The 27811-nt window shown below is 40.8% G+C and overlaps 1 protein-coding gene across 21 annotated transcripts in view; it reads left to right on the top strand.

Annotated features, from left to right (window-relative positions):
• Window positions 1-27811, top strand: part of EPB41L2 (erythrocyte membrane protein band 4.1 like 2) — a 219777-nt gene that overhangs the window by 132003 nt on the left and 59963 nt on the right. For all 21 annotated transcript variants that reach the window (XR_007462857.1, XR_007462856.1, XM_049654356.1 and 18 more), the window contains 5 exons: window positions 874-978; window positions 16191-16233; window positions 21002-21077; window positions 24120-24338; window positions 25901-25988. Coding sequence is in view for 19 of the 21 variants with exons in the window: in XM_049654356.1 (XP_049510313.1) it covers window positions 874-978; window positions 16191-16233; window positions 21002-21077; window positions 24120-24338; window positions 25901-25988 (531 nt within the window). In the remaining 2 variants the exon portion in view is untranslated. The remainder of the gene's footprint in view (window positions 1-873; window positions 979-16190; window positions 16234-21001; window positions 21078-24119; window positions 24339-25900; window positions 25989-27811) is intronic.

Below are 27811 nucleotides of genomic sequence, written 5' to 3'. Positions count from 1 at the left end.
CAAGGCTTTTACATCTCTGGATAGCAGCTTCTTAAACAAAATACATCAAACTACTTAAGACAAAATCCATCCTTAGAGACCACTGATTTTATTCTCCTAGTTCCATTCCCTTGTATCTTAAAATATTGTTCTGAAGAATGTGCTGTCATTCTTGAGAAAAAGCATAGCTTGAATTGAAAAATAATTTTTTTTTCCTCTTCTACAAATTGTGGAACAAAAAAGCCTAAGTACTGATGGGATAAATCATGTTAGGATCCACTGAAGAATAGGGCTAAATGATTTTCCTGGGGGAGTATATTTCACAAATATAATATAAGCCACCTTGAGGAATTTTGAGGGAGGCAGTTTGGACGTGTTTTTGTACTACTTTATTTTTTAAGTTTACTTATTTTAGAGAGAGAGCACAAGTGGGAGAGGGGCAGAGGGAGAGCGAGAGGGAGACACAGAATCCAAAACAGGCTTCAGGCTCTGAGCTGACAGAGAGCCTGACACAGGGCTCAAACACATAAACTGCGAGATCATGACCTGAGCCCAAGTTGGATGCTTAATCGACTAAGCCACCCAGGTGTCTCTGTTTTTGTACTATTATAAAAATAAGTGAACTCCTAGCATCTTACTTTTTGATTCTGTTTTATATTTTCATAGAGTAGCAAGTAAAGCATTTGATCACGCCTTCATTTTAGAATGTATGCCTTGTGTAGGGAGGAGGAAGGATTCTAAAGTGAAAAGGTTATTAATCACTCTTGTATTATAAGAGATTAGAAAACAAATATATTATGCTAAATAATATTATCTGATGTGAAGTCCTTTATTTGTAGTACTCATGGAATCTTTAGTGCTTGAAAAGTTAAGATGTCATTTCTTTTCCCTCAGAAATGTGCGAAGGGACAAGTGTTATTTGACAAAGTGTGCGAACATCTCAATCTCTTGGAAAAGGACTATTTTGGACTTTTATTTCAGGAAAGCCCTGAACAGAAAGTAAGTGAAATGATTTCAAGTTTGTTTGTTTCTTCTTAGGAAAATACTGTATTTTTTTCCTCAAGTGGTATAAGATTTTAGCTTTAAAATAATTTATTTTGACACATTTTATATTGTAGAAATTTGCTAAATACTAAAACCTTGTATAGAGAGAATCACCTATAACTTTTTGCCACTGTGTGAGTGTATATGCTTTTCCACTAATACTATAAGCAGACAGAATGGGATATCTCATCCTGTGTTAATTATTAGAGACTAAAAGAACTGTTTTAAAATGTTTTATGTTGAATTTTTAGCTCTTGAATTCACCTGTATGCTGGGAGTTAAGCATGCCTAAAACAGGGAAGGAAGCATCTTAGAAGGAATGTACTTACCTGGAGGCTGGGGAGAGAGCGTTTGCCTTGCTGTACAGACTGTGGTGGCCATGTGGAGTGAATGTGTTCCTTGCCCTGTTTTGGGTTACTGAGGGCAAAAAAGGAGGTGGTGCCCATCTGGACACAGATTGGGTAGATATGAGCTGCCAGGACCCAGTGCAAATCTGCCTGACATCAAGTGTGTTGAGATTGCTGTGCTCCAAGAGTTTCCCAAGACACTAAGCAGGAGCATCAGAATCCTCTAAATGCTCAATGCCAATTCCGGGGACCATCAGGACTTTTCAGTTTCATATGTAAATTAAAGAGAGAGATATTAATTCATTCTGGCAATTAACCAGAATTAACCTGCAGCCTTCTGTCTTAGTCAATTTAGGCATTTCTAACAAAGTACCATAGAGTGAGTGGTTGAGAAACAACACCGGAAGGCTGGGCAGTCCACGATCAAGATACCAGCAGGTTCTATGTCTGGTGATGGCCCACTTCTTGGTTCATAAAGGTAGTGCCTTCTGTAACCTCACATGGCAGAAGGGACAGGCAGCTCTCTGAGCCTCTTTTATAAGGATGCTACTCTCATCCATGAGGGTTGCACCTTCATGATCTCATCACCTCCTAAAGACCCCACCTCCAAATACTGTCACATTGGGGATTAGGTTTCAAGGTATGAATGAGGGAGAGGAGGACAAACATTCAGTCTCTAGCACTTTCCTCATTGTCAAGAAAGGACTGTTCCTTCTCTACTTCACTTTGACTAATGGTAAAGAAGATACTGAGTGTAAGAGTGAAGAGTAAAGGTTTGGTCCTCTGGCGCCCTAGAGCGAAGCCCTCTCAAGTCTGTTAGATTGTGCCTGTGGACAGACTCACTGTGATCATTCTGTCTGAGGATGCCCGGAGCATTTGGTCACAGTCAAAGGAGGTACTTTCCAGCATCTGACATTTTACGTCACGGTCAATAGAACACAACATAGTAGATGAACATAGGCTGTGAAGTTATTTGCCCACATGCTGTCATTGTTTATATGTCCTGGTAATGAAATACAGGGTACTAAGGGTGATAATTATCTATAAATTAAAGTTTCTCAATTGGCTGAGTTTTTAAAGTCTTGATACCTAATTGGTTTAATTCCACATTTAAGCCAAAGACTATTAAATTGGATGCCTGCCTACAGAATAGTATGTGAGTATTCTTACTAGAATTCTGTTTAGAATACTTTTTTCAGAAGTAATAACAAATTAGATATTCAACTAAATAAACTAGTTGCTCTTTTTAGACTTGAAATTAAAAGTGGTCTTGATAATGTTTCCAACCATGGGCCTTCTGCTGGTCCGCAAAGCTATGAAAGAGAAAGTGATGGGAATTGGCTATCGTTATCCACTTTTTCTGAGACTACATATGGGGAGATTCATAAAAGCATTTAAGCCGTGTGGAAAAAGGGAAACCATTTAGCATGTTGTAAAATATGCAGGAAAACACGTTCTGTTAGTAGAAACAGGATATGCTACATAAAGACATCTGGTATGTCTGCAACACTAGATTTACATAAGAAAGAGTGGTATTTAGCTAGGATTCACTAGTTTTTATTTTTACAACTTTCAATATATGTGTCTAATCCATATCTCTGACCTGAATCTTCGACTCCTATTTAGCTGCCTACTGGACGCTGCACTGCAGTCCATTGTCTCCAAGCAAGCTGGCATCTGCCCCTTAAACTTCATCTGTTCCCTGAAGAGTTAGGTAGAGATTCCTTCCACCTCCTTCCATTGCTTATCAGTCAAAAAGCTCTGTCTTTTCTACCCACTAACATCCTTCTCTTGGTTCTCTCTATCCAGTTTTGCTTTGGTTTAGGTCCCTGTCCTCTCTTGCTTTGACCATTTTGTTAGCCTCCTATGTGGATTAACTGCCTGGCCCCAGGCCCCTATGGTGATGCTTCCTTCACACTGCTGCTAGATTGAGTTCTCTGAAGTGCACATTGGATCTTGGCTCTCCCTGGCGTAACACCATTTACTGGATACAATCTAATCCTCTTAGTATGGCTTACAAGGCTCCACTTTCATTTCATTTTCCAGTAACCTCTCACATACGGTCTGGATTCAGTCCACACCAGATTTCTCTCCTAACAGGAGCCTTGTTGGTCCATACTATATCTGCTTGAACATATTATTCTTTACCTTTGGAATGCCCTTCCCATTCTTTTTTGTATCTGAGTGCCTACTTAACATTTAAGTATCCTGCCCTATGAGAGTTTCCTTGACCATTTACTACCACCATCCCTCCAGCTCCCAACTCAAGGGGAGTTGATGTTTCTTCCATCTGTTATCTAGACATTCAGCACAAACCTTATTTATGTCCATCTTCCTGTTACTCTAGGAACTTCTTGAGGGCAGAGACCATACCTTTTTATCTTTGAGGCCTCCGTCTATCTAGACATTAACAAATATCTATTAAATAGTGCCTTTGTGCCATCTCACGCCCATTAGCGTGGCCACCAGCAAGAAAACAAAAGAAGAGTTAGTGAGGATATGAAGAAATTGGAATCCTTGAGCACTGGTGGTGGGAATGTAAAATGGTGCAGCTATAATGGAAAATAGTACAGAGGTTACTCAAAATGTTAGAAATTGTATGATCTAGCAATCCCACTTCTGGGTGTATATCCAAAAGTATTGAAAGCAGCATCTTGAAGAGATATTTGCACACACACGTTCATTGTGACATTATTCACAATAGCCAAGAGGTGGAAGCAATCCAGTGTCCATCAGTCAATGAATTGGATAAACAAAACGTTGTCCATACAAAATGTGGTGAATGGAATATTATTGAGCCTTAAGGAAGGAAATCCTGTCACAAGGATGAAGCTAGAGGACATTATATTAAGTGAAATAAACCAGTCACGAAAGGACAAGCACTATGATTCCACTTAAATGAAGTATCCATGATCAAGTTCATGGAAACAAAAAGTAGAATGGTGTTGCCAGGGACTGGGGCACAGGGAAAATGGGGAGCGATCATTCAATGGGAATAGAGTTTCAGTTTTATAAAATGAAAGCATTTCAGAATCTGTTGTATAGCATGCTCAACTGTATACTAAAAAATGGTTAAGATGGTAAACTTTAGGTTAAAAAAAAATTACCTGTGTGCAAAGCAGTGGTACTCCTGCGAATCTAGCAGTAAACAGTTAAGACAAAGACCCTGCCGTCACGATGTCCCCACTTACGTTCCAGTTGAGGAGACTGTGAAAAACTGAGTTACACAGTTACTAACATTTGATTACTGCTCTATAGGAGAGCATATTGACGCTGAGACAGCTAGGAGAGAGAATGCTGTTTAAGGAGAGACACAAAGTGGGTGGGCTTGGGACGTGAGAGGGACAGGGAGGAGAGGGACATGAGCGGCACTGCTCACCCCAAGCAGGAAGTGGCCTCAGGTGAAATTGTGGTCGAGAAAGACAAGTAAATGATTGAAGACCGATTGAGGAAAGAGGTAGAATCCATCAGCTGACTGGGTGTGAGGGATGACCCAACACTAATAAGAGGGTCTGGATTCTTGGATGGATGGAAGTGCCATGTAGTGAGTTGGGGAGGGCTCATCGTGGGATGGCAGGGCGTATCACGAGTATCATGTTGACTTTAGGTCAGATAACTTACTTGTTCTTCTAAAAGCTGTTAATATATGCCTTGAAGAATGGCTGCTAGTGTGGAGCAGGCATTCCAGGTGGAATCCATCTCAATAATAAAGTGTGCAGTGGGGCAGTTTTATTTCTGGATGGAAATATCATATTTATATTGAGGCTCGTAGTTAAGCAGACTTATTTATAACTTCATTTGTAAAAGAATCCAAGGTGGCTTTTATCATAAAACATGTTCCGAATAAAATAGAGGTGACTATTAATAGCTAATCATTCTGGGATTCTCACAATGCACCAGGCTGTGTTCTAGCACTTTACAAGTGTTGTCTCCTGTAGTTTTCAGAACCCCGAAAGGTTGGTATTACGAACCACACTTTGTAAACACAGAAAGATGAGGCATAGAGAAGTTAAATAATTCACCCAAGGTCACCTAGCCAATGAATAGTAACAGTATGGTTCAGAACTGGGTAAACTAGGAAGGAAAAAAAATAGAAAATGCAACAATTTTTAATTTTCTGTCAAGGCATAAAAATGGGTATGCTATTTTATAGCTATCATGACTGGAAAAATGGAAGAATATCGTCTTGCCTTGGAGGGATTTTTCATCTTACGCAATTCTAAAAGACATCCTGCAAGACTTCATATATGGGTTGTTGAAGGATACTATGGACTACGTTCCCAGTGTGAATTCTCCAGCTGATGTTTCTATAATGGTGTCAATAAATTTAAGGGTGACCCGACTTACAGTGATTCTGTGAGATTCCTTGGCAGTGCTTCCTTAAAGGAACTTTTCCCTTCTTGGCAGAATCACCTGGGAGATGAATTTCCAACTAAGAATTTCATTTTTCTCCTGTCCAGTCTTATGTACTGTTCACTACACACATGTACCCACATGTGCCCCCCCCCCCCCATTTAGGCTCCCTTTTCCCCGATTAAAAATGGTGCTATCACTGTTTATAAATGGGATATTGCAGGATGTCTTGTGCTGTGTTAAGTAGATGGGATACGTCCTGTCCCTCACGTATTTTGGGACAGAAAATAGATTAACTTTTTGGTCAGTGTCTTAGTCCATTTGGGCTGCTATCACAAACTGTCAGAGACTGGGTGGCTTATCAAAACAGGAATTTTTCACATTTCTGGAGGGTTGGAAGTTCAAGATCAGGGCCTCAGCAGATTTAGTATCTGGTAAGGATCTGCTTCCTGGTTCACAAACCATGCCTTCTTGATGTGTCCTTACATGGTGGAAAGGATGAGGGACTTCTCTGGAGCCTCTTTTGTAAGGGTGCTAATCCCAATATGAGGGTTCCACTCTCATGACCCAATTACCCCCAGAGGCCCCACCTCTTAGTACCATCACATTGGACACTAGGATTTCAACATAGGAATTTTAGGGGGACACAAACCTTCTGACCATAGCAGTCAGGCTAATATTACACAAGTAGATACACTTCTAGTAATCTCAGTTCCATGACACAACTTAACATACCCTGTCCTAAATACCAGCTGGGCATTTATCAGTAACTAGATAGAGGACACTTTTATTACCCGACAAGGGCCTGTGATATGAAAATTTTAAATTGTTGTGTAAGGGCAAATCTATAAACTTTAGAAATGATATTAGCCCTTTAATATTAACATTCTATTATAGAAAATGAGAATTGTGACAAATACTCCGAATGTGGACAGGTAAGGGACATCCTGCACAGAAGAAAAGTAATCTCTCCAGCATGAATGAGGGTGGTGTGTGGGAGCAATTTCAAGTTGCTTGACAGGGCTGGGGATGAGGCAGTTTCAGAGTCTCTGTATAGGAGGGACCTGTGAGCGATTGGCAAGTTACAAGGAGTTGTTGGGAGGGCGCCTGGGTGGCTCAGTCGGTTAAGTGTCCAACTCTTTATCTCCGCTTAGGTCTTGATCTCAGGGTGGTAAGTTTGAGCTCTGTGTTGGGCTCCCATGCCTGGTGTGGAACTTGCTTAAGAAAAGTTGGGTACTTGTCTTGAAGCTGTGTTTTCTCAGCAAGCAGTGTTTTAACTTACATCATGGGTTAATTTGGGGTGGCTTTGTGGAGAGTGTTGGCGATCATGGGAAAGCTAGGCAAAGAACATTTTTTGGAAAGCCTTGTATCTTGTGCTAAGGAATCTAGATATTCTGATGTGAAGGGTTTTTATAAAGAAAGTGACACGGTCAGATTTGCATTTCAGAAAGAATAATCTGTTCGTGTTGTGAACGGAGATCATAGGTGACTGAGACCGGAGGCAGAAGAAGGTCCGTCATCTAGTCCAGGGATGGTGGAAACTAGGGCAATGACATTAGGAGTGAAGATGAAGGGCAGAGGTACTGAGTAGGTAATGTCTGTAGGACTTTGTGACTCCTCATCTCTGTGGCATAAAGGCAATGGGGGGAGGGGTTGGGGTTAAGTTCCACATTTGGGGCTTGGGTAGCTGGGGAGCTGGTTGGAGACTCTTACATGGGGACTTTGGAGGAGGAGCAGCAGTTTGGGGTTGGGAGCAGAGAGGAAATCTCATTTTCATTTTTCTAAGTTGGAAGTGCATGTAGGTTGTTGGCTAGATGATGATTAGGGATCAGGGAGTGGGTGAGGGCTGAGGAAAGTTAACAGTAAGGAATGTGAGAGTGAGCATAAACTAGTGTTTAAGGAAGGCTGGCTTTGAAGAGGACAGGTGGGAGAATGATACAACAGGATATAGACCAGCACAGTCCAATAGAACTTTTCATGATGATGAGATGCTCTAGACCTGCTCTATCTAATATGGCAGCTACTAGCCACAGATGGCTATTGATCCCTTGAAATATGGCTGGTATGACAGAAGAAGTGAAGTGGAATTTTATTCAGTTGTACAAATTTAAATTTAAGTAGCCTCTTATGACTGGTGGCTATTATGTATGACAGCACAGAGTGTTTACTAAGGATTTTGGGGGTTGACTGATTTGCTTGGATGGAAAGAACTTCGACTTTGGCTGTGGGAATGTCCAAGGAGAGGGTGCGGTTGGAGCGAGAGGAAAAGGAATGATGATGGAAACTCCTGAAGTGGAGAAGAGAAAGAGGATAAGCTTTGAATAAAGAGGGCAGCCTCATCCCCTGAGTCTGCAAGAAGGAAGACCAGGAGTGGTGTATCTGTAAGTAAATCTTAGTTAAGTGAAGTGCAGCCTCAAAGCTCTGAGAAATAGAGGGTGAAATTGTCTGCTAAGAGTGACTAGGGGGTAGCACTGGGGACCCAGAGAGGCAGACTACTAAGGACAAGTATGTGGATTGCTGTTGACAGTCCAGCCGAGATTGGAGATCATACAATTGTGATGGCAACAGAATACATCGGTGTTTTTCTCTAATTGCCATCTGCACCCTGGGTCTAATAGTGGAGAACTGGAGTATCATAGCGGTTCCCAGTTGGGTGTGTTCACAATGGTGATGGTAAGATGGACAGAAGATCTAGAAAACTGGAGATGCTGCTGAGATGGTAATCCAGCTGCTTATTCACCAGAGACCCAGAAAGGAACATAACTGAAGCTGAAATGGGCTAGTAGGTTGGGAGAAGATGGCTGGGGGCCAAAGGATGAAAGTCCAAGGAAGCTGAAGATTAGGTACTGTGAAAATTAATGGGTAGAAAACTTAGCAGGAGAGGAAAGGGTTGTATCTGAGAATGGGATGATGAAATCTAGTGAGGGTGGAGGACACTGTGTGATGAGAAGACCTAGTGTTCAGGATGAGAAGGTATGGCTGGAGTTGAGGAGAGTCTCAGGTCATTGAGGCAGAGAATATTAGTATAAGGTTAAGTTTGGAGGGGTTCTGTATCTCTTAATTCCTTATTTTCTTTTGCAGTTTCTCTTATGAAGTGGGGATGAAAATGCCCATATAATGATTAGGCACACACTTCTATCTAGGCTTTAACCAAAGAACATAAGAAGAATAAACAACTGGCTGTGCTTTCTGAAATTTCTAACCTCAGGAAATTTAATGCTTACATGTAATTGGCAGTATACTTAATTATTCATGTATAATCTGATTTGCTTTCATGACTTTTATATTTTTTATTCATTCTCACGTAGACAAAACCAGTCCTCAAGACATCTAGGCAAAAGGACTCTTATTTTTCTAATATAGACTTGAATGGTGTCCTAATTTTTTTCCCCGAAGGATGTTATTACCATTGTATCAGCTTGGCTTAATCAGTCCTATTGTGTTTGAAACCCACGTAGTTTCAACAATAGGATACTATAGCATACAGGAATTTAAGCTGCTGGCTTTTTCATGCTGAATATTATCTCTATTTATAGAAGTTTCAATCACTTATTTCAACATATTATAAACTGAAGGTGAGGTAAAGCTATGGTTATTTGTATAAAAATTTTCCATGGAGAAAAAAATCTAAACTCTCCTTTGATTTTAGTGTAGTACTTTCTCATGGTTGAGATCTTGAGTTGGAAGCTTTTCAATTTACTCTAAGTATGAAAATCTATCATTATTACTGTTAGAACTTTTTAATGTCTCTTGAAGTTTTATGTAAACTTTACTATGGAAAATGCCATTAAAAATTTGTGGAATCAAGCAACATGTTACTCGTTTATGTATGGAATTTCAAGTCCATATAGTTCTTGTATTCATGTCTAACTGGAACCATCATTAAGGGTTTTGGACTCTCTTTAAAGGGAAAAACATTGTCTTGAATTTTTGATGTTAATAGAGTTTGGCATCTAGCCCAGGGATTGTTATTTTGCTTCAAGCCATATTGAAAGAGGAGCTTGTTAGAAGTGTAGTTGATATCCACAGCTAACTTTATGAAAATTGATTAAAGTGTCTGTCTGATAGCCTGTCCATTTCCCTCCGGAAAACAGAACTAAAAACTCAAATATGCTGTTTGTCATATATAAACTATTCTTTAATAAAATTCTATATTCAATCCAGTTGTACGTTCTCGTACCACAGACAAGAGTTGAATCACGTTCTCCCAGGTGTGTAGTGAACATTTTGCTCTAATGTAGAAAGCCCGGAACTTTCCTGCTAATGCCAGCATTAGGGCAGTGTTCTATTAGACCTCATTTAGGCCGAGGTATAATAAAGGGGACCTGCTTCAGCACTATAAATTCCTAAGAGAAAAATGCAGATCTTAGGTAAGCTTATGCTTTTAACATTTGGTAATGCAGGGTCGGATGAATTTAACTTCTCTCACCTGGCCAAGTTGACAACCACCGAAAGTGAGGAGGGCACAGCTAAGCATTTGGAAAAAAACTTCTGTGATCTTTGCATCCAGCCTGAAAGGGTATTAGGCGAGTTGGATGGCTTTTGGGGGGGAAAGGGACTCGGAGACAGATTTTGTGACAGTATCCTGGGTCATTATCTAGGTCTGTGGTGCTCAGTGGCCTGCGGCCCAGACAACCACACCCTTGGACTGCTTGTGGGCTGTTGCTGGTTGATGGGCCTGGCTGTTCCTCTTTGTCGGGCGAAAGTGGTTAGCACCTTGGTGGAATGACGACTGTAGGTCTTGGCATTATTTGATACAGCTGTTTAGTGTGATGGGGTAGAGAAAGAAATACTTACATGTAGGCACATGGAAGCCACCATCTGCTAGGGCTTTCTACAGGAGGCTGTAGAATGTTTATAAAATAGAAATAAAAATAGAATATTTAGCCAGTGAAGTCTGGGCATCTACCTGTTAAGCCAGTTGACGGTCTTGAAAAATGTCTCTGTGCATCTGACTTTTAGGAAGAGACATTGAAAGAAATCTAGGGCTATACTACTCCAAGGGTGCCCCCAGCACTGGCACTACCTGGAAGATTGTTAAAAAGGAAAATTCCGGGTCCGTACTATAGAACTTACCGAATTGTAGTCTGCAGTTTGACTAGATCTTCAGGTGATTCAGGAAAACCTTTTAAGGCTTGAGAAGCGCTGATCTCAGAGATCAAATATCCTTTTGAAGTGACAGGACGGTAGAAGTTTGGAATGTAGCAAAAGCCAGTGGCTCACATTTGAGAAGTGTGCCAACAACCATAGTCACTTAGGCAGGAGTTAAGCCATTCCCGTTATACAAGGACTTTTGGACCATATAGTCTCTGAGGATTTTCTTAACACCAGCATCCTATGAATCTAAATATAATAATTCTTAATCAGGGTTTTATATTTTCCTAGATGTTTTTGTTGTTAGAGGAGAATTGAAACTCATCTTTATTTAACCCTTTTTCTGGTAACAGGTATTGAAAATGTCTAGAAAAGACTTTTCACTTGGGGGCGGCTAGGTGGCTCAGTTGATAAAGCGTCTGACTCTTGGTTTTGGCTCAGGTGATGATCTCGTGGTTTGAGAGTTTGAGCTCTACATCGGGCTCTGCACTGGCAGCATGGAGCCTGCTTGGGATTCTTTTTCTCCCTCTTTCTGCCCCTCCCTTGCTCGTGCTCTCTCTCAAAGTAAATAAATCAGCATTAAAAGAACAATGTGTGCAGATATTTGCTTTGCTACTTAGTTAAATTTCTATAATCTTCTAATGCAGGTTTTTGTCCTTAACCTTTTTTGTGCCATTAATTCCTTTGGCTGTCTAATGAATTCTGCGGGCTGCTTCTCAGAATAGTGATTTAACTATATAATAAAATGCAGAGGCCTATAGAGGAAGTCAAGAAATAAACAATATTCTGAAAATATTAAATTTGGGATGGTCACCAATATCTAACTATAGTGGAATATGGAAGTATTTTTGATTGCTACAAGTGACAGAGGTAAAGGTAGTGCTGATATTAACCAGGACTTTTTCTCCCACATTCATAATTGATGGTAATGCTAGATTTCAGTTAGAGGCTAGTGAAAGTAAAGATGTTACTTTTTTCCCCCAACTGAGTCATAGTCTTCCAGTTTTGTGTTCTGAGATGAGTTGATAATATTCTAGGACCCCATTTTAATTTTAGTTTACTTCTGTTGGAAGCCTGTGATAGGATTCCTTGTAATTTTTATTTATTCCTTGGTTTACATGATATTCAGAAAATAAATATCTATATTGGGTTCATACTTTTGGTACAGAGTGGAGGTAAAAAGGGGAAGGTGAGGAGAAGGGATACCAAATTGAATGAATGAATGTCCCTGCCCATAAGTGTAGCTGGCAAAGTACTTTACTTTTATTTTTAATAAGCCAAGATACATTTTATTGAAATCCAGTGTGGATTTTAGGTCTTTTTAGTTTTGCATTTGTTATGTGTACCTTAAAGTTTTCTAAACACTGAGAAAAATCCTGATCTTACCTGATTATGAATTGCCTGGAGCTGTCACTTAAAATAGAGATTCTCAGGCCCCTTTCCTGGATAATGTTTCAGGAGGGTAGTGGGTAAATCTGTGTTAACAAATTTGCCAGATGGATTCTTACCAGGCAAAACTTAGTAAAGCTTAGCTAGATAATACTTTAGTCCAAACACTTCAATGTATGTGTTAGTCATACTGGTAATTATTTTCATGAGAAGGGGTATGTGTTGCCTTTGTTTCCAGGAAGATTCTTCACTGTAGTAGGGTAGCTTTGTAGAAAGGGCAAATATTAGACAATTTTCTTTAAGGAAAGAGGGGTCCGATTTTTATTTCATCTGGCCCATGAATACAGTGTGTCTGATTTGTTAACTTTTTCTGGGTAGTAACATTCACATAAATAGTAACTTCTTTAATATATATAACACCCCACCTTTGGAAATATAAAATTATGTGAAGAAGAGATATATACCCAGAGGTGATAGGCCAGTTTATGATTATAAAAAAGCCCATGTGTTGAAGGCATTGGGTAAAGTACTTTGCATAAGTACTTCCTCTTCAGGAGGCGGTTGAAGAGTTGAAAAGAACTACCCTATGAGGGACCTGTTTTGATCCTCATCTTAGAATTGAGGAATCAGAGGCTTAAGAAAGTGAAGAATGAGCCCAAGGTCATAGACTTGGTGAAAGCCAGAATTTGACTCCATGTAGCTCCAGTTCCAAAGCCTATATATGTGGCAGCCAAATCTTTAAAAACAATTGGAAATTATGCACCATAATCTATCGTGTGTGTGTGTGTGTTTGTGTGCATGCACATGAGTGCGTGCGTGCATACACACATTCTCGCATGCATTTACGTCATTCTCTGGTGTCTTTTTCTCTCCTTTTGTGTTTGTTTCTTGATCCATCTGGCACTCCTCAAGTGTCAAGACTGAGAAGTGTATTTTTATTTGTTATCTGTTTATGAGTTATATATTTATTTTTTTGTAATTGATAACGCAGATAATAGACTTGTATTTCTTTTAAAACTCATATTGTCATTTTTTTTTACTTATGAATTTATTACTCTAGGCAATAAAATTATATCCCATTCAGGATCATAACCATTCAAATAAAAGCAAATCTGATAAAAATACTATAACCTGTGGTCTTTTAAGATGACCAGTGCATGGCAGTGGGCAGATATGATATCTGTCAACAGATACTGATTTAGTACTTGCTGGTTGCCTGCACCTGCTAAGCACTATGGAGGATACAAGTAATGTGGTCCCTCACTGACCTTGCAAAGTTGTGCTATGGAGGGGAGAACCACCTCCTCCTTGCGAGTGGAACTCACAGTGTGGCAGTGAGCGTGGTTAGCAGAGGGAAAACCAGTAGGCGGATGGCAGGAGTCACTTCTGCTGCTGGTCTTTGATCACATCGGGTAAACTTAGCCCGCTTTGTATTTGGATAGGGGTCTGTAATAAAGGGGAGAAGCCACTTCAGTCTTCTAATATTCTGGCTGGCAGTACTGTGGAAAGTGGCCTGAGAATGGCGGTCAGTCTGAATTTGGCTGGCTGGTGCACAGAAACTGGTCCCTCATTCTCCTGGGTCTGTAGGGCTCTTTGACTCTCTCCATGCTGTGCAGAAACCTGTCGGGTAACTTGTACAAGAAATTGATACTGCAGGCAAGAATGGAGTATGCGGAATGACTGGGACATGGCGTTATTCCTTGGGGTCACAGAAGATGATGTCGCTCCTGCCATTCTCCTCCGCCTTCTCCAGCAGGCATCTGTAACAACTGTCACGTAATGAAACCGGAGCTCTGGAAGGGTCTGTCTGGTCGTTTAAGACCAGTTAAGTAGTTTCCCTTCTACTCTCTTCTTTCTCTGTTTATAGATGAAATGCCCTAACACATGTGACCCTCCTTCGCCTCTTCCCTGGCTTCCCCCTGTCTGGGCTAGAGACTGAAAGATGTGTTTTTCTCATTCTTGTGCACTCATCATAGCCGGCCATTTGTGAGCCAGCTGTTGTGGGGACAGCAGCTGCCGGGCAAGGAAGCTGAATGCCAGGCTTTTTTCTAAGGGGAGAATTAGAGCTGCTCCCCGACATAGCACTGGAGGTACCATTGGAGCGCCTGCTGGCCCTTCACATCAATGGGCCATGCAGCTGGGACACCAGTAATAGGAAACCCAACCAAGCTCTGGTAGCTCTTTATTGAGACGTTTGAATATAGCCAGTGTTAGTGTAGGACATGCCCACCTTAGATCCTTGCTGCTGAGTGCAAGCCGTGAGTCGTGTAGTAAAAGCCACAGGGGTCCATGCAGCTTTGTTTTCAAAGCATCCTGTTACTACTTTTAAATAGTGTTAAGTTAATGTTCTGTTGACCAGTTCAATATATTGTTAAGACAGAAGGCTCTTATTTTCTACCTAACAACAAACATCTTCATTGTTTGCTTTATATATCTGAAGAAAATTCTGTTTCAGCACAGATATTACAGTACATTACTTTGGATACTTTTGGAATGAATGAAACTTATTTCTTGTAAAGCCAATTATAATTGACCCTTAAATAACGTGGGTTTGAACTGTGTGGATCCACTTACACGCAGTTTTCTTTCAATAAATACAGTACAGTTGTGTATTTTCTCATGATTTTAACATTTTCTTTTCTTTTTAAGAATTAAATTTAAGAATTTCTATTCTTTTTAAGAATACTGTATATAGTATACGAAATATGCATTAAATGACTTTATGTTATTGGTAAGGCTTCTTGTCAATAGTAATCTTATAGTAGTTAAGTTTTGGGGGAGTTAAACTTTATATGTGGATTTTTGACTGTATGGGGGTCAGCACCCCTAACTTCCACATTGTTCAAGGCTCAACTGTTTCAATCAGAAAAAAAAAAAATGTATCTCAAAAAATTTGTTCTCCTGCGTTGGTGAAGATGAAGTAGGGTAGACTTTTTTTTGTGTGTGTGTTTGTTTATTTTTGAGAGAGAGAGAGAGAGAGAGAGAGAGAGAGACAGAGCATGAGCAAGGGAGGGGCAGAGAGAGAGAGGGGACACAGAATCTGAAGCAGGCTCCGGGCTCAGCTGTCGGCACAGAGCCCAACGCAGGGTTCGAACCCACAGACCACGAGATCATGACCTGAGCCGAAGTCAGACACTTAACCTACTGAGCCACCCAGGCACCCCCAAGTAGGGTAAACTTTAATTGAGAGGTTTGACTTAAGGATAAGGTGGGAGAAGTTTAAAAAAATAGAGACAAAAATTACATAAAAGGTTTTTTTGGATGGATCTTTGCTGATAACTGGAAAAGACAAATGTTTAATGTCCTCAGGTGGTTTGAACTTAGTAGTTCAAATTTGGTGATTTTTGCTTTAAGATATTATAGTAGTTTCCTAGAATCTTTTTGTTAACTTTCTCAAAGGGTAGAAAGGGGGGAAGTGAAAGGGAGTTCCTTATGATTTGACTTGCAACTTGGCATGAAGTTTAAAAAGGATGTTATATGAAGAGCAGGAAGGAAACGATCAGTTCCAATCTGATGGTATTCTCGGTAGCATTGTACGGTATGGGGGAAAAGAAAGTTTGAGGAGAAGTTGGCTTTAGGAGTTGAGATAACTGTGTTTGATGTATACACTTTTAAGAGCCAATTACGTTCTTGACAGAGGCTCTCATTTCATTGTGCACAGGGGCTATTTGCTGGAGTTCTATGGAACAAAGACTGTGTAGATATATTGTATCTAATCATTTGGATAGATATTTGATTTCAGATCCAAGAAAATGAGGCCCAAGAGACCCACCTCAAAAGTGTTTTAATGTTTTATTTATAACACACACATTCAAAAACAAATCAATATTTAGCCCGTGGAATGCTAATGGGTGAAAGCTGCTTTGAATAGGAATTTATGTTTACACTCAAGTATGTGAACTGTAAACTGTTCCGTTTTGGACTCTGGAGCATGTTTTATGGCTTAATTAACCTTTTTTTTTTTTTTTTTCCCTCCCCCTGTAGAACTGGCTAGATCCTGCAAAAGAAATAAAGAGACAGCTACGAAGTGAGTATTTAAATAATCATACTTCTGAGTTCATCTTTATATCTATTTCTGTCTTTAATCAAATTCAGAGGAATGTAGACTGGACTACTAAAATAATGATGGAATGATCAGCTGTATTTTGCATGTATATCATATACAAAGTTGAGGAAACAATATTTTTCTTGCCTCGTGACTTTATTTTGTGCGTGGCTTCGGGACTCTTCTGGTCTAGAGGTCCTAACCTTCTGGTCCTAAATATTCCCTCACGGTGGCCGTCTACCAGTGTAGACACTGCTTGTCTGTAACTTTCACTGTTATGTAAATTTTACTCCAGGCGACCAGTTACCATTGCTTCGTTTGCTTTGTTTTGGAAGTGTGTAATTAGTTTAATTAACAGGCTTGTCTCTGGCCCCAGAGGCGTAGACACGCTCACTGTTCATAGATGTACTGGAGTGCAGACTCGGGGCGGAAAAGCACAGAGAGTCATCTCTTCCATCCTCTGCGGTCACTGCCTTCTCTCCAACGTCGTTCTGCCACTCAGGGCCGTGCCGTATGCTCTTTGAGTCTGGGTTTCTAGTCGGTGCGGCTTGGCTCTTTCTTCCGTTGCCTGTTTGCTGTCATGGCAGACTCCCAAAGTGACTTTCGGGGTCTCCCCCTCACCAGCTCCAGCTCCCTCCACAGGCCCTGGTCTTGCCTGTGCCTGGCTTTCAGATGTCTGTGCCAGGAGATATCATCACCACAGAAAAGTCTCTGGAGGATTTGGATCCTTAATTGACTTCCGGGCGGGTGGATGACCAAGGCAGAAAAGGTAGAGAGCCACGAACAGCTGGAATTTTCAGGCAGGAGAACAGGATTCTCAGCAGCCCTTCTGGACGGGGGGCCCCCAGAGCTGTCGTGGGAGAAAGCGTTTCCCTGAGCGCCGGCCTACCCAGGGTAGGCTGTTTGCTTTCCTCCCCCTACTTATTCTTCCTGGCATCAAATCTGTGTGTTTCCCTTCTGTTCCTTACCATCTATCTTCTCTCATTTTAGGCACTCCACATTAGTTTTCTTTTTCCCTGAAATCATTAATCTTTTAGGTAGTTTTCCTATCCTTTCTTCCCTTCTCTGCTCCTGTTTGAAATTCTGAGCGTCTACCTTATTTTGCCCATTTCTTCTCCTTGAAAACTCATCTTTTCCTTCAGGGGAAAAAAAAAGTATTTTTGAAGAGAATGACCTTCCTGATTTGCCCTGGACAGGGGTCTCTTAGGATGTCGGACTTACAGTGCTAAAACTCAAACAGTCCCAAGTAACCTGGAATGGTTGGTCACTCTGTCTCTTGACTATTGTCCCTGGCTTTCCAGCAGCCCTCCTCTTTCCCCTTGCATTTATTATCTGGGTGTTGCATCTATTTATACTTGCTTCATAATGGAAAAGGGGAGGAAAAAAAAAAGGAGTGATTAGACACAGAAATGTTATGTTTACAGTTGCTTCCACGGTGTATCAGAGAGCCTTGGCACTTTTCCCTTGTCTTTTGTATGGTTGTCCTACACAACTGTAGAGTGCATGAATTCGGAAAGGTACGGATGCCTGGTTCTTTCACTTTATCTGAAACCAGAGCTTCCAAGTGACCCAAACCATAGAATAGGATAACCGCTGAAACCTGACTGATGTTCCATTGAGTTGCTTCCTATGGTTTTGTTTTGGCTTTTGTTTGATTATGTTCGTATGCCACTCGTTTCAGAGCCATGGAGGTTGCTGATTTTTGGAAGGCAAGACTCCTGCTGATTATGAATCATGGTCTTGTGTTTTGATGGTTTGTGAAGTTTTTTTTAGAGTTATTCAGGACTTTTGCCCTTGTGGTTTGGCAAGAGGGATAACAGTAACAAGTAGGATCTGGCTTTCTCAGATGATTTGGAGCTAGTTTCTAAATGGAATCCTGTCCTGTCCTGATGGTGCAAGTAGGCTGGAAACATGAAGTCTTAGCTTTTGCCTTGACCTCTTCCTTTCTGCTTGTGTTAAAGTGGTCGAAAGAACTGCATGTTTTATCTTCACCCAGCCAATGCCAGGCTTTTATTGTTACTTTTCAGTTAATGGGCAATTAGCAAAAGTAAACATTAATCTTTTTTTCAGTTACTTTTGAAAACCAACAGCCTGTTGGTTCCTGTTTAAAATTTGCCTTGAAATTTTCTTCAGATGTACACAGATCAGACTATATATATGGGACCTGCATGTGATTGCTATATACAAGATACATATATATATATATATATATATATATATATATATATATATAAATATATAAATATAATATAAATATAAATATAAATATATATATATATATAAAATAAAAATATGAATATGTATATATATATATATATATAAAATTTTTTTTTTTTTAATTTTCTGTTTTTATTTAAGTAGGCTTCACACCCATGCAGAGCCCTACATGGGGCTTGAACTCACGACCCTGACATCGGGACCTGAGCTGAGATCAGGAGTCAGACACTTAACCACCTGAGCCATCCAGGCACCCCAAGTTTAGCATTTTTTTTAAACTTATTTATTTTTGAGAGAGTAAGTGAGCCTGAGCAGGGGAGGGAGAGAGGAAGAGAGAGAGAATCTTAAGCAGATGCGATGCTTAGCATGGAGCCCTACTCGGGGCTTGATCCCACAAGTGTGGGATCATGACCTGAGCTGAAATCAAGAGTTGGATTCTCGACTGAGTCACCCAGGTGCCCCTAAAAGTATAGCATTACTAGGGCTAAAATATAAATGTTCTATTAGAAACTCATCCCTGTAGTCCTATCCAGGCAAGCATGTGCTCTTGTTAATTAACACCCAGAAAACAAAAAATAAGGATCCATTAGGAAGTGATAATCCTATGGTGACTCAGCTTAATTATGGGTTAGCAGCCCCCTGAAGAAGTCCATATTCCCGCCCAGCATGGCACTATATATAGGACAGGGAAGTCTCACTCTTCAGGAAAGTCCTATATCCCATTTATGTTATTTTACTTTGTTTTTGTTTTGTTTTTATTTATTCAAAGGTGTTTTAAAATGTTTTTTATTTTTTGAGAGAGATAGAGCAAGCGCGTGTACAAGAAGGGGAGAGGCAGAGAGATGGGGGACGGAGGATCTTAAGTGGGTTCCACACTGACAGCAGTGAGCCTGATGCGGTGCTTGAACCCATGAACTGCGAGATCATGACCTGAGCTGAAGTTGGATGCTCAACCCACTGAGCCACCCAGGCGCCCCTATGATATTTTAAATGTGTGACACAGAACTGAAATTCAGGATTGGCTTTGGAAGTGGAATGGTGAGGCACTGAACCTAAATCCAATACAGGTGCACGTGTGTTCTTAGCAGCCATTCCACACATACGGGTTGACTTCTGAGAGAGAAGTTAGTGTACTTATGGGGAGAAGAGAACAAAAGGACATGTTGGAAAAGAGAATGGGATTCAGTAAAATTTTCTTCAAGTCCCTGAAATAAAGCAACCATGAGGCCTTCAAATGTGGATGGAATGAAATACCATGAACATACTTTGTTTCTATTTAGAAATACTAGGAACTTTGAGCATAACCCTGAATTCTGGCCAGTGGATTTATTTGGATCCATTTAGGGAAAATAATACTTGCCTTCTGCCCAGAGTTGTGTGTTTTTTTCTTTCTTTTCTTTAAAGCTATCCAAAGTATGACATATCAAACATTAGTTAAACATTAGTGCAGAGATAGCAATGTTTTAACTTTTAATAAGTCATTTCTGATGGTTGTTATATTCACTTCTGTGGCACAGTGCAGCCCAAGCATATGTTCTATAGGAGTATACTTACACCTACTCTGTAAACCCTGGGAATAATTTTATTGTCTTAAAGTATTGTGATGTTTGGGGTGCCTGTGTTTCTCAGTCGGATGAGCGTCTATCCGACTCTTGATTTCAGCTTAGGTCATGATCTTACGGGTGAATTCGAGCTCCGCATCAGGCTCTGTGCTGATAGTGAGGGCCTGCTTGGGATTCTCTCTCCCTCTCTGCTTCTCTTTTTCTCTCTGCCCCTCCCCCCTCAAAATAAATAAATAAACACTATTAAAAAGTATTGTGTGGGCACCTAAGTGGCTCAGTCGGTTGAGTGTCCAACTCTTGGTTTTGGCTCATGATCTCATGGTTTGTGGGTTCAAGCCCCACATCAGGCTCTGCTTGGGATTCTCTCTTTCCCTCTCTCTCTGTCCCTCCCTTACTCTCTCTCTCTGAAAATAAATAAATAAACTTAAAAAAAAATAAATAAAAATAAAGTATTGTGATGTTTTACTACTCCCTTCTTTGAGATTTCGTTATGGGATTAAGAGACCATTAATCATTTTCTTGAATAGCTATAGTGATCAATTGATCATTATCTCCCTTCTGTCAACAATGTGTAAATCCTAAAATACTTTTTTTTTTTTTCCTCTTTAAACAGTAGGAGATATTTGGCATCTGGAGAGTCTGTGGTTAAAACAAATCTTATTTCAGAATGATTACATATAGGTTATATTGAAATTTTTGCATAATATATCACCATACAAAACATTGAAAGTATTTTAGTAAGTGTTTATTTAAAAAAAGGGAATCTGTTTTTCTTTCATAGTGGGTTATTTGTATAATTTTTATATTTTGTTTTGTTTTTGTAAATAGTTTTCTTAAAATCAAACAATGAAACTCTCCAAACTGACATATAGTGGAAGTAGTATGTACTGTTTGAACATTAACCTTTAATTTTTATCAAAATAAGTGGTCATTCTGCTGGTTGGGTAAATACCCACATTTAATAATTACAGATCCTCCTTGGCTGTTCACCTTTAATGTGAAGTTTTATCCTCCTGATCCTTCTCAGTTGACTGAAGATATCACCAGGTACTTTATACTTACATTTTAAAACAAATTTTTACTTAGAGCTTTCATTTATCTCTGTGCCCTGGGAGAATAATGGTAATTTCAGGATTAAAGCCAAAATATTTTTTCATAAGTTGAATTCTAGAAAGTTCCTTGGAAATGAGCATACTCCAAAATGGTTGGAAATGTTTCTAGTTTCAAAATTTTTTTTTTTACTTTAAATTCTCCATTTATAGTTGAGTAATAGAATATTAAAAAAATTATATTGCTGGCAACTTTGTTTCTTACGTTACACTTACAAAAATCATTGATATTTAATATTTCAGATTAATACTAAAATGGTTTTTTGTTGTATAACCCTTGTGTCCCTGTGTACTAGTCTCCTATCACAAAGGTGATATAGGGTAGAAAAATGAAATTATTTAAAAAGCCAATTGAACTATATTTCCGGGGGCCTCGTATTTCAAAGTAGAAAAAAAAAAAAACTAATAAGGTAGGCTTTCTTAGCCAATAGCTGTTTCATTTCCATCTCCTTTGAGATTGTCTGGGCCATACAAACATATACTTAAGTTGCAAATAAAAGATTCAGTTGAGGAGCAAGGGAGCATTTACTGATTCTGAGAGTGCCTGAGTGTTTGAATAGTAACCAAGGAGCATTTGAGTCCACAAGTGCCTTGGTGTATTAGCCCTATTCAGCTGGGTTACCAGTGATAGGACTTATTAGCTTTGGTAAGAATAAGTGCATACGTTACATGGCCAAGGAGAACTGTGTTCAGAATATACTTTTTGAACACCAGAGGTCTTGCTGAAAGACTGCTTTTGATTCATTCCTGTGGTTCCTGTGCCCTTGATGCTTTCTGCTAGGCCAGTTTTGGCAGACATCAGGTTGTGTTGGTGCTTAAGAGTGCATGATACCCACGTGGAGATTTCTTTCCAAGATGGAATAAATAACAAGCCTTCCCCACTGCCCCTAACCAACACACCCCCCCCCCCCCCCCGCCTTTGCTACTTGTTGCTAAATGGCGGTCTTCTGATACTAAGTAAGCTGTGGTTGAATTAACTTCAGCTAGTAAATAGTAAAGATAAGCTTTTGTAACTGCACCTCGAGCTGCTTTGGAGCATAAAACCGGATAGGTTGGTTGCTCTGGATACACAGCCTCACCACAGGAACGCCTTCGAACATTGCAGTTGGGGCTTGTGCCCTAGCACCCTCTCTCTACACACACTTCTTGGAGTAATTTGTTTGGGAGATGATAATCCTCTGGTAATTGCGACTTATGGCATCGGTAAGTGCTTTGGTTTTTCCTTTAAATGGGGCTTGAATAGTCTCGCCGTGTGTGGTGAGAGAAAGGAGATAGTTTGGTGACCTAAACACTAAAAGCCTCGGCAGGCAGCCTGACACCAGCCACCTGCTTGGACTGGTGGCCTAAGTATCATGAGTGAAATCTTCACTATGACTTGAGTGAAAACTTAAGATGAGGTGGCTTTTGAGGAGTGCAATAGTGGTTTTTGCAGAAGTATTGCAGTGTTCAGGATAGTGTTTGAGAATGCTGGCTCCTGCTGTGTGAAGAAGAGGGAGCTGGGAAATTCAGGAACCTGTTGGAGTTTTTGTTGGAAGGTTTTGGGCTTTCGACTTCTCTTTGAAAACAGGACAGGACCAATGTGAAAAGTCGAGACCATAGTCTCAAATGGAACAACAAGATCTTAGTAGTAGGTGGAAAATCTGGGTGTTTAGGTCTTCAAAGTGTCACGAAATGTGGAGAACTGGCACGGTTCTCAGTCAGACTTAGAGAATCAGAGGATACCCTGGAATCCTAGTTTAAAATGGACTTTTCTAAAGTAATGCAGTTCTGCTTGTGGTGTTCCAGGGACCAAAGGAACATAATCCTCCTTAGAGAGCTCCTGCGGTGCATAAAAATCCTCAGACCATAGTGCCAGAGAGATGACTTCCCTTCTGCCAGAAGATTTTGGAGCACTTGCTACGTGGCAAGTTCTTGGCTAACTGTGCCCCACGCTTGGCAAAGAGACAAAGTGGCCAGCTGCTAATGGGAATGGCAGTGTCGAAAAGGTCTTCAAGAGTGAGGGGCTGTTTAGTTTGCAGGGATTGATGGTAATCTTATTAGCAAGTAGTTAAAGTCATGAGTAGAAATCAGGTTTTCAAATGTCAGCAAAGGAGCTGGTAGTGCCCCCCGCCCCCAGATCCTCATAGAATGTAAATAACATGGTTCCGCATGTCATCTAGTGGAAACGGAAACTTTTATAAGTAACTGTAGTAAAACCACTTGAAACATTGAATAAGAACTATTCTAATAAGTTAATAACATAATTATGATGATGATGATGATGATGTCTATTAGTTACTGACTCCTAGGTAACATGCAGTATGTTTTGATTATGTTATCTGATTCGTATCCTCTCCTTCAAAGGGCGGAAGAATTCTCATTTGACAAGTAGGGAATTAGCCTTAGACGAGCAAATTCACTAGCTCAAGGTTGCACAGAGTCAGCTGTGCCTGGCCCAGAAGCTCATGCTTTTTCTGTTATAAATTGAACTGTCTCTGTAGATGGAGTAAATGGGCAAGTGTAAGGGCTTTAAAGACTTACAGTTGTTCAAGGCATCTGAGGAATAGAAGAAATTGGTATAAAAAGGCTAGAAAGAATAAAGGGTAGGTGACCTTAGCTCTTCTTGCAAATGCTTAAGAACTGCAGCTGTTTTTAAGTTTTCATTAGTCTTTGCAACTTTTGAGGGGCATGTAAATTTCGATGCCAGTTTTAAATCCATGGAGACAGTCTAAGTGATTACAATTTTTATCTTCAGTCACAAAGCTCTTAATGATGATGATGATGATGATAAATACACTGTGACCAGAATAGCAGTTCAGAATTCCCATGGGTTAGGAGCCCAAGAAGCAAGGTGGACTTCTTATTAGAGAAGACGATTTTTGCTGTGGACATAAGGCATTGCCTTCTCGTCTGTTTTCAGAGGAATACTGGAACTCAAAGATCATTGGTGCTGCATCCTAACGGATTTCTTCCCGGCCCTCCTCTCCCCCTTGCCCCTCAGATACTTCTTGTGCCTTCAGCTCCGGCAGGACATTGCCTCCGGCCGCCTGCCCTGCTCATTTGTGACTCATGCCCTCCTGGGATCCTACACGCTGCAGGCTGAACTTGGGGACTATGATCCAGAAGAACATGGCAGCAGTGACCTCAGTGACTTCCAGTTTGCCCCCACACAGACGAAGGAGCTGGAAGAGAAGGTGGCAGAGCTGCATAAAACCCACAGGTCTGGTGACTTGCTTGCTGGGGAGAGAATAGCCACGGGGGATTGAAGCAGCTTCTCTTCTGACACTTGCCAGACATCCGAGCACTGTTTACGGGATTATCTAGTGTTTCCTTTTGGAGCCTCACCTAGTATTAAACGAGACAACCTGTAGCCTTGAGATCGCCTTTCGTTGTGTTCACAACTATAACATGAACAACAGTGCTCATGACCCTGAATGTTTTCATTTATTGGATAAAAGTTACTTCTCCCTGTGACATCTCCCTCTTCCTCCCTCCAAACCTGGGCACATAAAACAGACATATTCCCATACTTGTTTGGGCACTTAATACGTATTTCTTCTGCCCACCTCCTCCCCTTTTTTAAAAAATTTTATTTTAGAGCAGGGAAGAGGGGCAGAGGAGGGGAGAGAGAGAAAATCTTAAGCAGGCTCCATGCTCAGTGTAGAGCTCAATGCGGGGCTCAATTCCGCAACCCTGGCGTCGTGACCTGAGCCAAACTCAAGAATTGGACTCTCAACCAACTGAGCCACCCAGGCACCGCCTGCCTTTTGTTTTTTATCCAATAAAGCTAGAGGGCTAGGCTTCTGGGTTTGAATCAGAAGTGTAGGTAGTGATGGACATGAAATATATAGGTGGTTTCTCTGTCCACAAGATGAGCTTTGCTTTTAGTAGCTAAACTTTACTGATTTACTCAGTACCGTATTAAGTACCATATTACACTTTGAGAACTTTTATATCTTCATGAAAATAAATGTGCTTTTAGCCCAAGTTGACAAACTCTCGCTACAAAATTACAATTTGCCCCATATTGCAAAATTGAGATTTTATAAGAGTTTGACAAAAATGTTTGGAAGGGAACTTTGAAAGATTAGAGGTTTTTAAACAGGCCACGTTCATTAACTTTTCTGTAAAAAAAAAAAAAAAAAAAAAAAAAAATGCGGTATTTCTTATATTCACTTTCACTTTATTCCGGTTCTTCTCCATAGGTATTTATTGTATAATTTGAATTTGAAATATCAGGTGCTGAAATTCTTTGGGGATTATGAAGATGAACGGGACACGGTCCTGCTCTCTTAGAGCCTAAAATTTGTTGACTTGTGAATAGAGACAGGAATGGAAATAATTTTAGTTATGGACCGGGTGTGAGCTGCATTATCTACCATAGGTGTAAAGTCAAATACAGGTATTTCTGATCTGTGTTGTGATCAATCCTGCTGAAATAAAATTAAGGAGGGGGAAGTAAGAATTTGCCATTTTTGGAAAGATGAAACCACTTTTTTATTCTCATGGAATTTATGTTGTACCCATTTCCCCACTGGGAAAACCATCGAAAACAATTCTCTGAGATAGAAAGGAAGGGTAGAGATTTAGAGTAGAGGATCCTATGAGGAAACTTCTAGAGGTTGAGAGTTGAGCCTTCTTACCTGTTCCCTGCTTATCTGTAAATTGTGGGGGGTTAACTGCTCTACCCTAAACCCTCCGAGCTCATACACTCCTTTCCTATCTGGGCCACGTTTGCTTTGCAGCTGCCAATAAAATAATATTGTTTCGTTTGATCCTCAGGGGCTTATCTCCAGCACAAGCTGATTCTCAGTTCTTAGAAAATGCAAAGAGGCTCTCCATGTATGGCGTTGACCTACATCATGCCAAGGTACTGTCAATGTGTAATGGGAAGTGGCATCTTTCCAGTCTGTTGACGGTTTTGAAAGGGCTCCAGTTTCAGAGTGGCCTAGCTCGCTTTTAGGAAAAGGCTATTCACCCTCACCCAAGGGTCTCTATAATATTTCTTTAGTGACTAACTGTGGGGTTTGTGCTTATGGAAAGGAGCATTCATTCTCTCCTCTGCCCCCTTCTTTCTCAATCTTTTCAATTAACACCCTTTCATATGGACTCACCTTGAGACTCACCTGTCAGGCATCTTTCCCCCCTGTCCTGGTTTCTTCTGCATCCCCACCTTTTGCTGTGCCAGGTGATGCCTCTCTCCGCCCCTTCTCCCATCCCTGTCTTGGGAGTGGATTGCAGATCCAAAGAAAGGGCCAATGCAGTGTGGATGGGACCGCTTCTGAAAAACCCTCTGGCTAATGAAGGAGCCGGAGGGTCGGGCTCCTCTCTGCGGGCCTGTTTTGTACCACTCGCAAGACGAAAGAGACTGGCCCAGGCCCCAGGGGATGCAACCCCCACAGCCTAATTGGAGAGGTGGGAAGAGGGCAGAATGATGGACTAGGTGATAGGAGAGAGGGTTTGGGTTGGGAAGATGCCACTAATAAACATCATGTGCTTCCTGACACTACTTCGGGTGATCACACAGTGAGGAGAGTCAAGGAGGAGAGTAAGAGGTAAGGTGAAAGATGGGTGTGGTTTTGAAAAGTGTGTCCAGGGTCCACATGCGGAGGGAACCAACGGTTCCCTAGATGGATGGGGCCTAGGAACCTCAGATTTTATGATTAGAGAAATCTCTTGGAAAGCCCCTCCATCCAAAGATCTCTTCCCTCCCTGGGCCTCGGGTGAATCATTCCTGCTTCGTACTTGCATAGTGCTTCATGTTTGCACCGCTCTCTTTTTTTCCTCCGTGGCTTCCTTTATTCGACTGTTTTTCCTGGTTACAAAAGACGTACATATACATCATAGAAAATAGAAGCAAACAGAAGGAAAAAACAAAAACCACTGAACTCTCTTTATTTGGAAATAGGCACTGTTGCTTTTTTGATACGTTTTCTTGTTTTCTTTAAAAAAAAACATCTCTGAGCACTAGAACTCGTGCATTTTTTTCAGTAGGATCACACTATAGGTATCAGTTTGTGAGGAATTTTTTGTTGTTTGTTTTGTTGCTTGCTCTGATAAAAGATTTTTCCACGTCAGTATATAGTCTCTGACATAATTTTTAACTGCTGGGTGCTATACACTTTTAATTCTTACAGGTACTTCCATGTGCTTTTTTAAGATTTAAGACTTGACTGTTTTTATTTACAACTGCATAAAACAGAGTGCAGAGAATGATTTGCCTAAGCCACGTGTTGTTAAGCATTCCCGTATCTGCCTCGTTTCTTCTGGTAAATTCTAGGAGGTGAAATGGGACTTCCTACCACTTGCGTGTTTTTCAGCTTGTTTCTCTTTGATGGAGACAGGCTGGCTCGGCCGAGAAATCCAAACCGGGGAGACAGGAGAAGAATGGGTTTGGGACCAAAGAGACCTCAGGTCTCTGCTCTTCTAAACCCTGTTACTCTGGCCACATGTAAATCTACATGTTGATAGCTAGTTAGAAACCAATTCTTAGGGGCGCCTGGGTGGCGCAGTCGGTTAAGCGTCCGACTTCAGCCAGGTCACGATCTCGCGGTCCGTGAGTTCGAGCCCCGCGTCGGGCTCTGGGCTGATGGCTCGGAGCCCGGAGCCTGTTTCCGATTCTGTGTCTCCCTCTCTCTCTGCCCCTCCCCAGTTCATGCTCTGTCTCTCTCTGTCCCAAAAATAAAATTAAAA

This window comes from Panthera uncia (assembly GCF_023721935.1).
Source record: "Panthera uncia isolate 11264 chromosome B2 unlocalized genomic scaffold, Puncia_PCG_1.0 HiC_scaffold_24, whole genome shotgun sequence".
Taxonomy (NCBI): domain Eukaryota; kingdom Metazoa; phylum Chordata; class Mammalia; order Carnivora; family Felidae; genus Panthera; species Panthera uncia.
This window is presented reverse-complemented; position numbering and strand designations above follow the sequence as displayed.